At 35.4% G+C, this 14,568-nt stretch overlaps 1 protein-coding gene across 2 annotated transcripts in view; it reads left to right on the forward strand.

The window, feature by feature from the left end:
- Positions 1–14,326, forward strand: part of THEMIS (thymocyte selection associated) — a 215,070-nt gene extending 200,744 nt beyond the window's left edge. Inside the window, exons 5-6 of one of the 2 annotated variants that reach the window (XM_017533311.2) lie at positions 2,605–2,740; positions 12,507–14,326. In XM_017533311.2, the coding sequence (XP_017388800.1) occupies positions 2,605–2,740; positions 12,507–12,538 (168 nt within the window). In that variant the 3' untranslated portion in view covers positions 12,539–14,326. Of the gene's footprint in view, positions 1–2,604; positions 11,357–12,506 lie in introns of those variants that run through there. The other variant, XM_017533309.2, reaches the window with a different exon arrangement.
- Positions 14,327–14,568: the final 242 nt, after the last annotated feature.

Raw genomic sequence — 14,568 nt, forward strand, 5'->3', positions numbered from 1 at the left:
AGAGAGAATTGAGAGTTAGTAGAGGGCAATTGGGCAATTAAGAATGAAACGTTGTGGGAATTTTATTGTAGCAGAAAAGAGATGCCAGGGTATAATATGCAAACCCAGGGAACTAGAAGGAGGGGCCAAGTAAACAAGGAAGAGGGAGCGTGGCAGGGTCAGTAACTTAAGAGACACCCACCTCCCTTTACGTTAGGACCTCAGTACCGCAGCCCGGCTATAATATATAATGTAAAAGAGAAGTTGGAAAAACTAACAGGGTTTGCCTAAGAAGAGACTCCACTGTAGGCACTGTTTCCAGCAAAATTAGGTTCTTAATTACTGACACACTAATATGTTTATAAAATGTCCAGTCTGCCAGAGGTTTGCACCATGAAGCACAGGACCTTCGCAACACAGAAACTATTCTGATCAAGGGGTTATTTTCTCTCTCAGGCATTCACAACAATCCTTTCATGTGTAAATAAGTTCAGCATTTCTTTCTTTTCAGTCTGAAATATATTAGAATACACATAACTTGTATGAATTCTTAACTTTCCCTCAATGTTTTAATATTTTCAATTGAATTTGGTATGAACAAACATGAAGCTTATTCCTTCTGTATTGTATTGCTCAGTTCTGAGAAACTATGATTTAATACTCATGTCGTAACTTGAAATAATAATATATTTTTCAGAGGTATCTAATTCAGAATCAGGAAAGTAGTTGGATGCTGAAATCTGCTTCTTTCCAAAAACTATGTGATAATACAGGCCTGAAAATAAATTTTTGAAATTACAGTGACTTAGGTTTTTACGGTTTGTGAAGGAGCTAAACATAAACAAGCAGGGTAGTTTAGTTCTAGTTAATATCAATACCCAAACACTGATCTTTTGAGCTGTCTCTTGTAGTATCACTAGGATCTCTTCCTTTGCCATTAGAAAAGGAATTTGAGAAATATCTACTAATGACTTACCATACTCTATTTTAATTATTTGCACAAACAATGTAAGAAATTATGTTTGAATAATTTTGAGTCTGAGAGAATGTCATGTTGGATTTGTATTCTCACACGACATCCAGTATCTGGGATACTATAGATAAATGGTGGTTGAAGGTACCCGTCATCTATCAGCATACAATGCTGCATAACCGCCAGAAAAACATAATGGCATACAACCAAAAGCACATTCATTTTGTTCACGAAGCTGTGGAATTCAGCTGACCTGAGCTGATCTCAGATGATCTAGGCTAGTTTCACCCAAACGTCTCGGGCTCCTCTGGTTATTGGTTGCTTCAGCTTGGACAACTGGGGTGACCTAACTCTGCCCATCTTGTGTTTAATCTGTGGTCAGCTAATACAGGCATAGCCTCATGGCATAGTGGAAGTTAAGGAATGAACAAAAGAATTGTGCGAGCCTCTTTCAAGCCCCTGTGTCAATATCCTGTTGGGCCAGAAGAAGCCACATTGAGAGGTCAAATGTCAGAGTAGGATAGCACTGCAAAATTCTATAGAAAGGACATGGATACAGAGACGGGTGAAGAGTGAGGGCTATCCATGCATCCAGTTCACTGCATTAAAAATCTCAAGAAATCAATCATAAAGAACACTGTCCAAGGTTCAGGCTCAGCACTGTTCACTTGTTAACTCAAGTGAATTATTTAATCATTCTAAAGCCTAATTTCCTTATTGGCCCTTCTCAAACTTTAAAAGCCATTGGTTTTATAAAATTGAGCTTTTAATGAATTTCATGCTATATACAGTCTATAAGAGAAACTTCACAGGAAAGTTGTCATTGTACTATCCTTTAGTGAGCCAACATGGCTAGTCTGAATGGCCATGATTGATTATCAAATATTGACGCATTCTGTAATATTATTCAAATTGATAAAATTTTAGTCTCGACTTGGTATGAATTAATTAAGTACTGGAAGTTGAATTTTCAGTTGGAGTCTTCATTTTTTGCTCCCATCTGATGATTCTTTTGAAGCATACAGTGTGTCAGTATAATGTCAAATGCTGTGACATCTCTTACATGTGAGATGAGCTATAGGGGCCATTGATGCTGTGCCTTAATAATTCATTGTTATGATGAATTATTACTCTAAAATTGACTAGAGGAGCTTTGTCAAATTTACATAATGCTCATAAAACTGTGGGTTAATTTATAGTAAATGTTATGATTTGTTTTATATAAAGCATACAGATAATACAGAAATGAAATCTGCTTTAATTATATAATATGTAATTAGTAATAGATAATGAAGTGCTGGATTAGTTAACTATAAGAATAAAAACTAAGTAAAATTGTTCCAAATGAAAAATATTTTATAAGTTTCACAAGAAGAAAGTAATATAAACAAATGGTCTTTGAAGTTGGTTTTCTATGCCTAAAATGACTTCTTATTCTAGTTACTTAGATTGCTTCAAAAATTGTACACCTAGATTTCCAAAGTAAGTTGATGAACCTATAATTTGTAACTTCCTTTGACATGTCGAATGTTCTGTTTCAGACATAAATAAATGACTTGCCATGTGATAAATCGTTCATATCTCTGTGAAACATTTATTTTGGACTGATAATTTACTTGTAATATCAATCACTCTTACCTGTGTCATTTCAGGATCATCATGTAGACATATCCAAGAAACTTCACCAGAATCAAGCTGGCCTGGATTCAAAAGTACCAGTTGGTAGTCAGAATGATTTCGTGGATGTAGAGAACGAGAGGAGCAACTGTGGGGCCACAGCAGTAGCAGGTACTAACGTGACTACAAGTCAGTTCAACCACAGTGGTTTAACTGTCCACATGACAAAGGTGCAATGGACAGATTCTTACTGCCATTTTGTTTGGAATATATGGCTCAGCCAAAGTGACCACCTGCCCTGCAAATCACATTGAAATAAAGTATTGCATGAGGCATAATATTGAACACTCACAACAATAATGATAATGTTTATTGTTTTTCGTTATTAGATTTTTCACCTCATTTATGGTTTTCATGGCCAATGAAGTGTTTTAAGATTGCTTGTATTGTTGTGATAATAAAATTTTGATATTTTTTCTAGAACAATGAACAACAAGAATTACTCTCTTGAAAAGAGATTAAAATAATTGACATGCTTTAAATTTAAAGAAGTATCAGATAAGTCCTTGACTGCAAACTTGAATTATTATCATCTATAGAGATTGTGATCTGATATTTTTCATCTCTACTGAGGGCAAAACAAGAGCAAATGGACTTGCGGAGGAGTTGATAGCATTCAATTAAGCTACCCAGACTAACTTCCATATGGCAGAAACTTGGGATGAGATAGCAAGGGAAATAAGAAGTTTGTTTCTTGCCAATATTTTAGATACACCAAACCCCCTCAATTTCTATTACACTTTGTCTTTGAAACTTCACATTTAGTTCATGGGAAAATTGAAACTGTAATTATTCTTAAGCATACGGTTTGTTCCTTTCTCCTCCTTATTTGGTTTTGTAGCTAGCACGCTTTCTTCTCCAAGGACATGTAAAAGTCAAAACACTAGATATAAAGTCTCTGAAGTGTTCCTGCTCCAAACCCGGTCTGCACAATCTGGGTTCTTTCATGTAGTTAGCTTACAGGCTTCTGACACTCCTATAAAAATGTCCCATAGATCTTTTCTTATTACCTTTTCATTGACTGTCTTCGAGTGAGAAAAATGAAATTCTGTAAAGGGCTTTGAAAACCATGCATATTGCAATTCCTCCAAATTTCTAATACTAATCAAGTGTGACTATAAAAGAAACAACCACTGCAGTGAAATTGCTGCAGCGTGTAGAGTCTCAAGCCATTATTAATTCATTGGAAACTGATTTTTTTTTCTTTTTCTTTAAGATTGTGGATTCTAAAAAGTACCAGATAACACAATTCCTGAGATCAAAGTTTTTGTTTGAATCAGAGGGAAATGTTACCTAATCTTCTCTTGTATGTGAATCTTTCGGGCATGGTACAGCAGTAGTCCCAGCTTCGTGCCCTGAGTGAGTAGTAAAGCGTATGTTACAGACCAGAGCAGCACCTGCTTTGAACATATTACTTGGAAGTGATGATTTTAGAGACAAGGATGACCTGGAATTAAAGCAGTGGTTCTAGGCAAATGAGACTCCTTAACTTCATTCAAGAGAGTAAAATGGAATCTCCTTTCCTAAATCAATTTGATTTTAACATCCATTTATTTAGAAATTACCCAGTATGAACTTCTTGGCAATATTTTTATTTGCTTTCCCATTTGTAAATGCAATAAATTACCGTCTCTCTTCATTATGGATTATAATTGTGTGATAATTCTATATATAAAAATGCAAAAGTAGAGTAGAGCAAAAATATAATTTTTCAAACTTTATTTTTATCTTATATAATATAGTGTATGTTCTTCATTTCCAAAAAGAAAAGACTCATTGGAGCCATACTTTACACTTACCATACTTCATGTAGATAGCTCATGGATTATGTAGTAGCCTCCTTTGAGTTCAGGATGGGTAGATTAGGCATTTTCTGAGCTTTCTCCTCTTTCTAATGCCTAGACGTAAGTCAGTCATTTCCTAAATTTTCTTTGATGAGAGTAACAGTTGCAGAGACTTTATAGCATATCACTGACTTAAAAAAAAAAGAAAAAACCTAATTAAGATAGGGGTGCTGCTTTCCTTTTCTAGCATTGCTCTTTCAGGGACCCAGACCTAATTCTTTCAGTTAAATGGTGTGGAACCTTTTCAAATATGTATCTAATAATTGTACTAAAGGGAATTATTTATCTTGGTATTCAATGTCAACAACTAGAATTTTGCTGTGAATGACTGAACATGAATTGTGTAATAAGACTCTATTCCAGCCAAGAGCACAGTAAACCCTCACTCAAGATCAATGCTGCCAGCCGCTGATATCTTCGCTAAGAAACTGATGAAAACATTTCACTAGATAATCTAGATGACCTTCTTCTGTGGGTCCCTGATTCACTCTGGTTGCTTGGTGATGCCCATGCCTTATTTTAAAAACATTATTATTAATTCTACATGTTATTTTATTCATAAATTACTAAAAAAAATAGTTCTCTGAAAGCAGGATGATTAAGTGATAGAATGACAAAGTGTACACCTTTAGAGACAGAACTGAGATTTCTGGGTTTACATTTTGGCTCCCCCATTAGGTAACCATGTACCATGTGCAATTTGTTAAAAAGACTATTCCATTATTTGTAAAATTTAGTTACTGGTAGTGCTATACCATGGGATATTTTCTAAAGATTATATTAGATCAAATAGGTAAAAGTTAGTATAGTACATAGTAACTACAATGAAGTCAAGCTGCAATAATTAACTACTGAGTCTTTACAAATTGATTGCTAAGGGAAATTTTGTTTTCCTACAGTGTGCTCTGTAAATTGCTGGCTGTGGCCACTTGATGTTATGGGTCCTTCAGTCTCTTGAGTTTCTGTTTGTATTTTTTTGCCTTTGAGGACAGTATGTTCTTGGAAATGTTGTGGCCTTCGTGAATGCTATGAATATTGGAAAGGATGAGAAACCCTCTTTGTTAATGTCATTGATTCCTCAGAGTAAAAGAAACACTGCAATTGTTTAGCGACATGGATGTCCTGACTCTTTCTGATGGACTCTTTCCCCATCTTACCTCAGCGGCAGTAGCTGAGGACGAGCACAGGACTTCAATGTTTATTCAGCTTAAGGCCTATTTTTAGCTGATAGCATGTGTTAAGTGGAAATGTTTTCATTGAGTTAGTTATTTGTTGCATCAGTTCCCTGGGCTGATTTGCCTATGGAAAATTGATTGGGAAGTTGTCTCAGGAACACTTGAGGCAGAGTCCCAGAAGCAGGTCTGGGCAGAGGGAGAAATTGAACCATGATACAGTCACAACAAAGACCTCAACTGATCCTGTAGGGAGCTCTGGAATTGGCATGGCTCTTTAAGGTTGTTCTGAATTAGAAAGTAGGGAACAGAGCTTTATACCCCCTGCATCAAACAATCATCAGATGCAGCTGTCCCTGAGAAGGGTCTGTGGTTACAGGCAATGTGGCTTTTTAGCCAAGGGCACAGCCATTTGGTATAAGAGGACGATTATTTAGTTCTGAGGCAGATCTGGGTATTATGTGGGTCACTCATTAATTGCTGCCATTGCTTCTGGTTATCTTCCTGGCTAAACAGGGGGCCATTTTCCTTTTTCCTCCTTATGTCTCTCTAGAAACTGAAATCTTTGCCAGGAAGGATGACCTTTTAAATATGCTTATTTGTTTTTGCCCTACATAAACATAAATGTTTTCTAGTGAGCAAATTTTGTACTCCCCCAATCCATATTTTCTAATGTAATTTTCTTCCTTTTGTAGCTTTGACTATGTTCTTTGAATTTTCCTACCACCTTACACTAAATCTGTGCTACTGCTTGTCCTTCATAAATTAGACTTGTCAAGTAGTAAGAAAAATCCTAGGCTAGAAAATGAAACCCAGACACCCCACCAAAATAATGGGTACACCAGATAATCTGTATGCCCTGTCGGTTCTGAAAGCCTGTGATCCTATGGGTTATTCTGAGTTAGAGCATTGAAATTGTTAGGCTCAAAAGGTCCTATCTCTAAGAGAGACTCACATACAGGTGATTGACCACATCTAAGATCCTACTTAATTTGGAAATTAAACAGGTCAGAATAAACAAACTCCCGGGGAAAGCTCTCCACTTAGGCCAAGGCGGAAGCTAGGGAATAAAGAATGATTCCGTAGCTTTAGTTTAACCCAAATGTTTCATGTAAACTTCAGATCTTATTTGTATCATGGAAAATAAAACATGAGTCAGTTCCCTATCAGGACCATTTTGAGGATTAGACAAGTCAGGGGTTCTATATTAAAGACCTTAATTGAATGGCTGATTATATGTAATCAAGAGGCAGGTAGTTTAGATCATAAAACACATTGCTGTTTCTTAATTTTAATGAAGAAACATCTCAATAATTCAATGTTATTCTAAGTAGTGTCTAAGTGCAAAAACTACCTGATTCCAAAGTCTAGAAAACCTGTTATTAAAAATATTGCATAGTTTTCAAGTGATGATTTCAAAATCTATCCTTTCATCTTTATATTTAACATCAATGCAGCTTTTTCATAATATAAACAAAATAATGATTTAGCAGAATTTATTTTACATTTCTAGATAATGCTATTTTAGTTTGGAAATACTGATACCCTAAAAAAAATATTATAAGATCGCTCTTCGTTTTATAGCAAACAATCTCCCTCTTCTCAGAAGATTTAAATGTTTAAGAATGTGCTGCAAGGAGAACCCAGTCATTTCATTCTTTGAACAATTCTGAAATATCATTTCCTATTAGGCAGTTGTGTGAGCACTGACAGCCTGGCCCCTCTTCTTCCCTAGAGATTAATTTATTTCTTGCAGTGCTTGCTCTTCATGGAAATCTTACTCGTAAGCCTTCACCAATGGGAGATCTCATCAGCAGAATGTTAATTATAAAAGCAAAACTGTGTACCATATTGAGTGAGAAAAACAGTTCTCTAGGCAAAGCAACCTTTTTCTTTCTTGTTACTCTGCTCTCTGCTCCATCTAGGGTTGAACAGAAATATTAACCCCTGGGAAAATATTCCACAAGGTGCTAGGGGATGGTAGAAAATGCAAATTTTACAATGAGACAGACCCATGTCTAAGCTCTAATTCAAGAATGTCACACTTGTTTGTGACTTTGTTTACTTATCTTTACAATTAGAATAAACATACTTACCTTACATGAAAGTTCTTGTGCTTTAAAATATCACTTAATGTGCATGTTAAAAATACATATTCTTGGGATCTATTCTCTAGAGCAGAGGTAGCAAACCATCATGGCCTGTGCGTAAAATATTAATAGGTCCCATTGCCTGTTTTTTTATGGCTCAGGAGCCATGAATGTTTGCTTTTTCATTTTCAAATGTTAAAGAATATTAAAAAATAATTTTTGACATGTAAAAATTATATAAAATTCAAATTTTAGTGTCTATGAGTAAAGTTTTATTGGCGCACATCCACATTTATTTAAACATTGTCTTTGACTGCTTTAGTGCTCTCTCACCACAGTCAAATAATGGTAGCAGATATTTACCGTCTGGCTCTTTAGAGAAAAAGTACGATTCAGAGGTTCTCAGATACACCACAGGGATATATTTCAACATATCTCAGGTGAATCTGCTATAGGGGCTCTATGCATTACACTTTGAAAAATAATGCACTAGAAGAATTGTGAACAACCTTTCTGTTCTTCTCACTTATCACATCCACTCTACCAGAAAGCCTGATCGGCTTTATCCTCAAACCACATCTAGAATATGCTCATTTTTTTTTTCCGTGGCTACTGCTACCAACCAAATCGAAACTATCTGCTGCTATCTACCACTGTCTCTTATCCAGATTCTTGCAGTTCCATTCTAAGTAGTCTATTTGCTCCCACACTTGGCCCGTAGTGACCGTTCTTGACACAACAGCCAGAGTAAGTATATTATCATCTTAAATCAGACAGTGTAACGCCTCTCATTAATATCCTCCAGTGGCCTCCCTACTTCTCCTCCCTTCTCACTACTCTGGATATGTTGGCTTCATAGTGGTTTCTCAGAAACCCTAGAAGAGCTCTATCCTCAAGGCTGGCACAGACTGTTTTATCTAATGCCACAATCTTTCCCCAGAGATCCATGTGGTTTTCAGCTTCACTTCCTTTAGGTCTTTCTTCAATGGTTACCTTCTTGGTGATCACCTTATTTTAAAACTATAACCCTCCTGTCTGGGACTGTCTGCTTCCTTTATGCTCTCTAACATATTTTTCACTGTCCTCTTTATTTTGATTATTGGTCACCTATTCCACATAAGGTCACTATGAAGGCAGGGATTTTTATCCGTTTGCTCTATCCTTAGGTTATAGGAAAGTCTCTGGCTCATAAGAGGTTCACATTAAGTATTTCTTGAATACAAAAATGAACTCCATACTCCTGTCTTGTGTTTGACAGATGACATGTGGATTCTATCAAACATTTTCTGCATGCAAAAACAGTTGCCAAGAGTGCAAAGACTCATCTCTGAAACATAATGCAATACCCACTTAATCACTTCAAATGAGAGGGGAAATAAAGCAGCTATTAGCTTGTATTATTTGTTTGTTCAGTCTCAGCCAACAATTTGATTACAAAAGATATAAGGAAAGGGAAACTAATGGTGGGTACAAATACGAAAACATGAATGAAAATCCAGTTGAAACTGCTCAGAAGAGACTCCAAGAAACCACAATCAAGTTGCATCCTATAAGAGGTAGATGGCTCACGGCAGGTTTGAATGTTCACCATCATGTTGAGCAATTTCAGGTGACTGGCACTCAAAGTTCCCTAAAAGGAAAACGAAGAGGGAATATTTTTCCTTCAAATTAACCCTTTAGGAAACATCAGCCTTATAAGATAATGTAAATTACTTCTAGACATACTTCAGCTTGATTCCTCCAAAATATGAGGAAATGGAAATTTTTTTTCATATTAACCTTCTTATTCCAATAATTATCTATGTAATTTTATGCTTATAACTTCATTTTGTAGATTATTCCTACAAAGATGTAATTCTAACCATTGAAGGACACTTCTTTAGCCTGTGTTTTTGGGAGAGAAAAGCAAAATGAAACTCCATTCTATGTCTACTCTTCTAATTGGGAAATACTTCATTTGATCTCCAAGGAACCTAGTCTACATGATTATAAATACCTCAGTTAGTGTGATCATCTGAGTAGTTGCTTCAGTGAATATTCATTTCAATGAAATCATCACCTCCTTATTAAACTTTTGACATTTCCAGAAGGAATAGGTGATGAATGCCAAAAAGAAAAATGCTTTAAATCAACTGGGATTTTAAAACCTAAATCATCGTCAGAAAAAAAAAAGTTCTTTCACATTTTGACATTTCTTGAAAGTTAGTATGCTAAGGAACACAGTTTTGATTCAATATGGAATCTTCTGCTATCAACTGGAGCTTGCCACCAGAGCATAGATTCAATTTAGAGGACCATTGCACTGGGTGAAGATTGGGTTAGATCAGGCAGGGTGAGATGACCTAAAAGGTCCCCTCTGAAACTAAGATTGTTTAAATCCCAGTATTTTATTTGGAAATAATCTGATTATTTTAATTACCTCAACTCCCATTTTTCTGCTTGATTATGTACTATCTTAAATCAGCTTATTGACAAGGGAGAGCTAGACCAATAACTGTCAAGATGACAGATTGAACTTTCAAACTGCATGCTTGTAATAGATTTATATGACTCTGAGATGGTAATAGCAAGTAATATTTCTGTAGCACTTTACATTTTACAAAGTACTTGCAAGATCATTATTTCATTTGATATTTCCTAAACTCTCTATGATTCAGTTATTATAATGAAAACGTATTCACTGATAAGAAAATGGAATTCAGGGATTCCTCAAGACACACAGCCAGTTAAGTTGTAGGCCCAGGAATCAGATCTAGGTCTTCAGATTCCAATTCTCTGTACTACAATTCATTTATTTCATTTTCCTTCATCCCATCCCCCTGCTCCCTAAGAAAAAGCAGCGCTGTAAGGAAGAAATATTGCTGTTATTCCTTTTTATAGATAAAGTCACAAAGATAGTAAATGATAGAAGTGGGAATAAAATCTGGGCATACTGCCTAAAAATCTTGTGTTCTTTTATCTAAAATGTATATTGTACAGTGTGTGGTTTTATTATTGTTTGTCATATAAGAAACATCTGAAAATCTAAAGGCATCCTTTGAAGACAGTGGATCATGAGGAGTGGGAAGAAAATCTAGGAGAACATGCAGTGCAGGTTCTCTTCCTCATCAGTCCACTGACCGCTCTAGTTCCCAGCTCCAGATAGTACTGATGGAAACGTTGATAGAGGAAAGAAATTCAGACCATTAGGGGAATTAACATGATGTGTAGAGATATTCCTCTTCTTTCTTCTTCGACATTACCTTTCTTTTTTCTCAATTAGTTTGTGACCTCCTCAGGAGTCACAGAACTGCACATTTTGTTTCTGTGTTTCACATATATCATAAAAGTCGCTAAGAGATGGTGAGATAATTTCAATCTTTTAACATTTATTGACATATTCTATCTTTGTGATTATTCCATTCAATAGGCAGTATTTTCCTCCTTCTCCTTCTCCTTTAAAAAAATATGAGAAAATGAGGCACATAAAGGTTAGGTAAATTACTTTAGGTTATAAAGTTAGTGTGACAGAAAAAGAATTCAACGAAGAAAAGAAAGAAGAAAGTGAGGAAAAATGGGAGGGGGAAGAGGGAAGGAAAACAAATGGAAGAAATAAAGGAAAGGAATGAAGGAAAGGAAGAAAAGAAGGAAGGAAGAAAGGGAGGGAGGGAGAAAGGGAGGGAGGGAGGAAGGAAGGAAGGGAGGAAGGAATGAAGGAAGGAAGGAGAAAGGAAGGAAGGAAGGAAGGAAGGAAGGAAGGAAGGAAGGAAGGAAGGAAGGAAGGAAGGAAGGAGAAAGGAAAGGAAGCGAGGAAGTAAGGGAGGAAGGGAGGGAGGGAGAGAGTGGGGAGGGAGGGAGGGAGAGAGTGTGGAGGGAGGGAGGGAGGGAGGCAGTTATAGGCTACTGAGTACTCAGAAGGAAGACCAACAGAGACTTTCTCTCCAGGTCCAGGCAGCTAGCACTTAACTAACCTCTAGTAGAACAGAGGCAGGGGACGGTCAGAGAGATTTCTGGTTTTCTGTTCCTCTTGAAGACTTGCAGTGCTTGCTTTTAGGGCTTCTTTCAATCACCCATCCATCGTGTTCCGTAAAGCCATAGTAGAAAGGAATTAAGTGTCTTGCCTGAAGACAGGCACAATTCCTATTTGTAGCTTAGCTTGCTTTATTTGAGAGTCTGACATGTTGCATTAATGCCAGGTGTATATGTTAACTGGGAACTTTAACTAGATAGTACAGCTTATGCTGGAGGTCTGTTGGTTTTTCTTCAGTTTAACAATTACTAGGTACCCTTTTCCTCCTCTGTAGTTCTTAGAACTCCTAAGTAGGCTTGTATTCTATTCTGCAGGGATAGTGCCACAGCCAGACTGTTGAGTCCAGAAACAGACATTTTTAGACACAATCAGCTTCATCATCTTGCTAGCTGTGTGATTTCTAGGCAGGTCTCAACTTCATTGAGGCCTCAGTTTTCTACCTTACATTACCCATATGATAGAGTTTTTATAAGGATGAACTAAAATGCAAAGAAAAGCATTTTGTACATGGAAAAACACTTCTACATCTAAGCTATTATCTCCTGCCTTACACAAGTATCTACCTTGTTTCTGAAGAGCTACTTTGTTCTGTTTTTTTTTTCCCCCATTTTATTTTGTTGGCTCTTTCTGCTTTACTTCCAACCATTTCTCAAAAAGCATACATGCATGTGAGTGTCAACAGTATCTGAAAGCAGGCAGTTTCCTTTCTGGTTATTTTCAATGCTTGTTTCTGATAAACGCTTCTTATTTTTTTATTTATAGAAATGTTCAAAAATGAAAAACATCAAAAATAACAAGATGTGACAGAAGCCACTTAGGCAGCAAGCATAAATGTTGCAGTGAAAAAGGAAGCTAGCCTTCTAACTGAAAAGCAAGTATTTCCCAACAGACTCCAGAAGAAACTTGACTCATCGCTGTAAACAAGAGAACAACCTTAAACGTCTTAACAGATAAAACTTAGAGAAACCTATGGTATAGAATTCCTATAGTCTATTCTGTTGTGTCTAAGCCTGTATGTATTGTTTTGTTGTTATTTAGGAGATATTTATTTAAGGTGCACACTTTGGGGGAGGTGTTCTTATTTCTACTACCAACAACTAAGTAATTGAGAAATAATTTTGTATGTCAGTTTCTGAGTAAAAGCAGTCTGAAATGGGATAAAAGCCCACCAAATATTTTCATTTTTTTCAGAATGTGTTTTGCCATTTTTAGTGCTATCATCATTTCTAACAAGACCTAAAGAAAAATAATTTTATATCTGAGTGACTTAAAATGTCCAGGCTTCTTATCCACATCCCTTGGATCTGTGGAAAGGAGTCTGGCTTCACATTCGCAGTGTATTTGTAAAATGCACTGTGTAATGAATATGTTTGAATTTCAACAGCCAAAGCCATTGAGAGTCATAGGAGTTTTTCCACAACCTTCTCTTTTATTCCCCAACAACAAGTTCATGACTGAAATTTCACCAGATTTCTGATGTGATGTCTTAATATTTTATGTACTATATACCAGATAATTCTTTACATGAATGTTTATTAGGATTGTAGGAAAATTATCTAGTTAATCATAACATTTGATGGAAAGAAAAAGGCAATAAAATTATAATGAGATATAATAAATTTGGTTGACAATAAACCAAAGGGATTCTTAATTAGTATACATTAGAATTATGTTCTTATAGTTGTATCATCTATAAAAATAACTTTAAGGGCTCTCACATGTTGATAATTTATCTTATTATGTATTAAGTATACAAGAACAATGTTATTTTTCCTCTAACAGAATGAAGAGACAGGCGCTCTGGTTAATGTTACATAGGAATTTAATAGTAAAGCTTGAACTTCATCCATAGATCATACTCTGTACAAAATCTGTTAGCTAACATCCTATCTCATACTTATTTTATGTTATATGGAGAAATTTGTTGATTTTGTACCAAAGTGTTTCTGAAGACAATAAATTGTGAGTCAACTTTTTAACAAAAGAAATACAATTAGAGATTTTTCGATGTTTATATTCTGATTAAGCTTACTTTCCCTTATTGTTTTTCTTTTTAAGCGATAATGAATCCTGATTTCTAATGTTCTAAAAATTGCTTTGTGGTAATATCATTTCTGATCTACAATTTCTAGAATTTTATGGGATAGTTTTACTTTTATTTATTCTGCCTGTACAGACAAGAACAAAAACTTTTCTAAGCCCCACATTTCGTATTGAAGGCCACAGCGAATCTTCACTCAACCTAACAACTTTGACCAAATGCTTTATGGGTGTTTTAGACTCATATAATTTGTTCTTTTCAAATAATAGTGAATAATTAATATTTTTATTTGGAATATGAGAACAATTAAATTTGTACTTTTAGTAAGTACGATTCTTTGATTAGAAAATTAAGAGAATGCATATCTTACTTTGGTTGTAAATTATCAAGGCCTTTCTAATAGAAATCATATATAACATTTCTAAATATAAGTCCTTTCACATACTGTGCTTCCAGTTGTCTTAATATTGAAAAGTGTAATAAACTTCTTGTTCAACTATTGGAGATTTGGGAAGATTGAAAATAAATTTCCTAATTTTTATTTGTATGTGTTCTCTTCTATGTTTAACTCTAGTATAACTATCTTCCTGTAACAATTAAGTTAAAATATTCTTTAACTAGGATTGAAATCAATTGGTCACTAAGGAGGGCGCTGCTTGTTTTTTGTTTTTTGTTTTTTTAAAAAAAAAAAAAAAAAAAAAAAAAAAAAAAAAAGCCAGGAGGAAAGAGATTGTCCTCCCTGTGTCCTCTCCATCCCCTATGAACTTACAGTGCTGAGCTCAA

This window comes from Cebus imitator, unplaced genomic scaffold (genome assembly GCF_001604975.1).
Source record: "Cebus imitator isolate Cc_AM_T3 unplaced genomic scaffold, Cebus_imitator-1.0 Scaffold81, whole genome shotgun sequence".
Taxonomy (NCBI): domain Eukaryota; kingdom Metazoa; phylum Chordata; class Mammalia; order Primates; family Cebidae; genus Cebus; species Cebus imitator.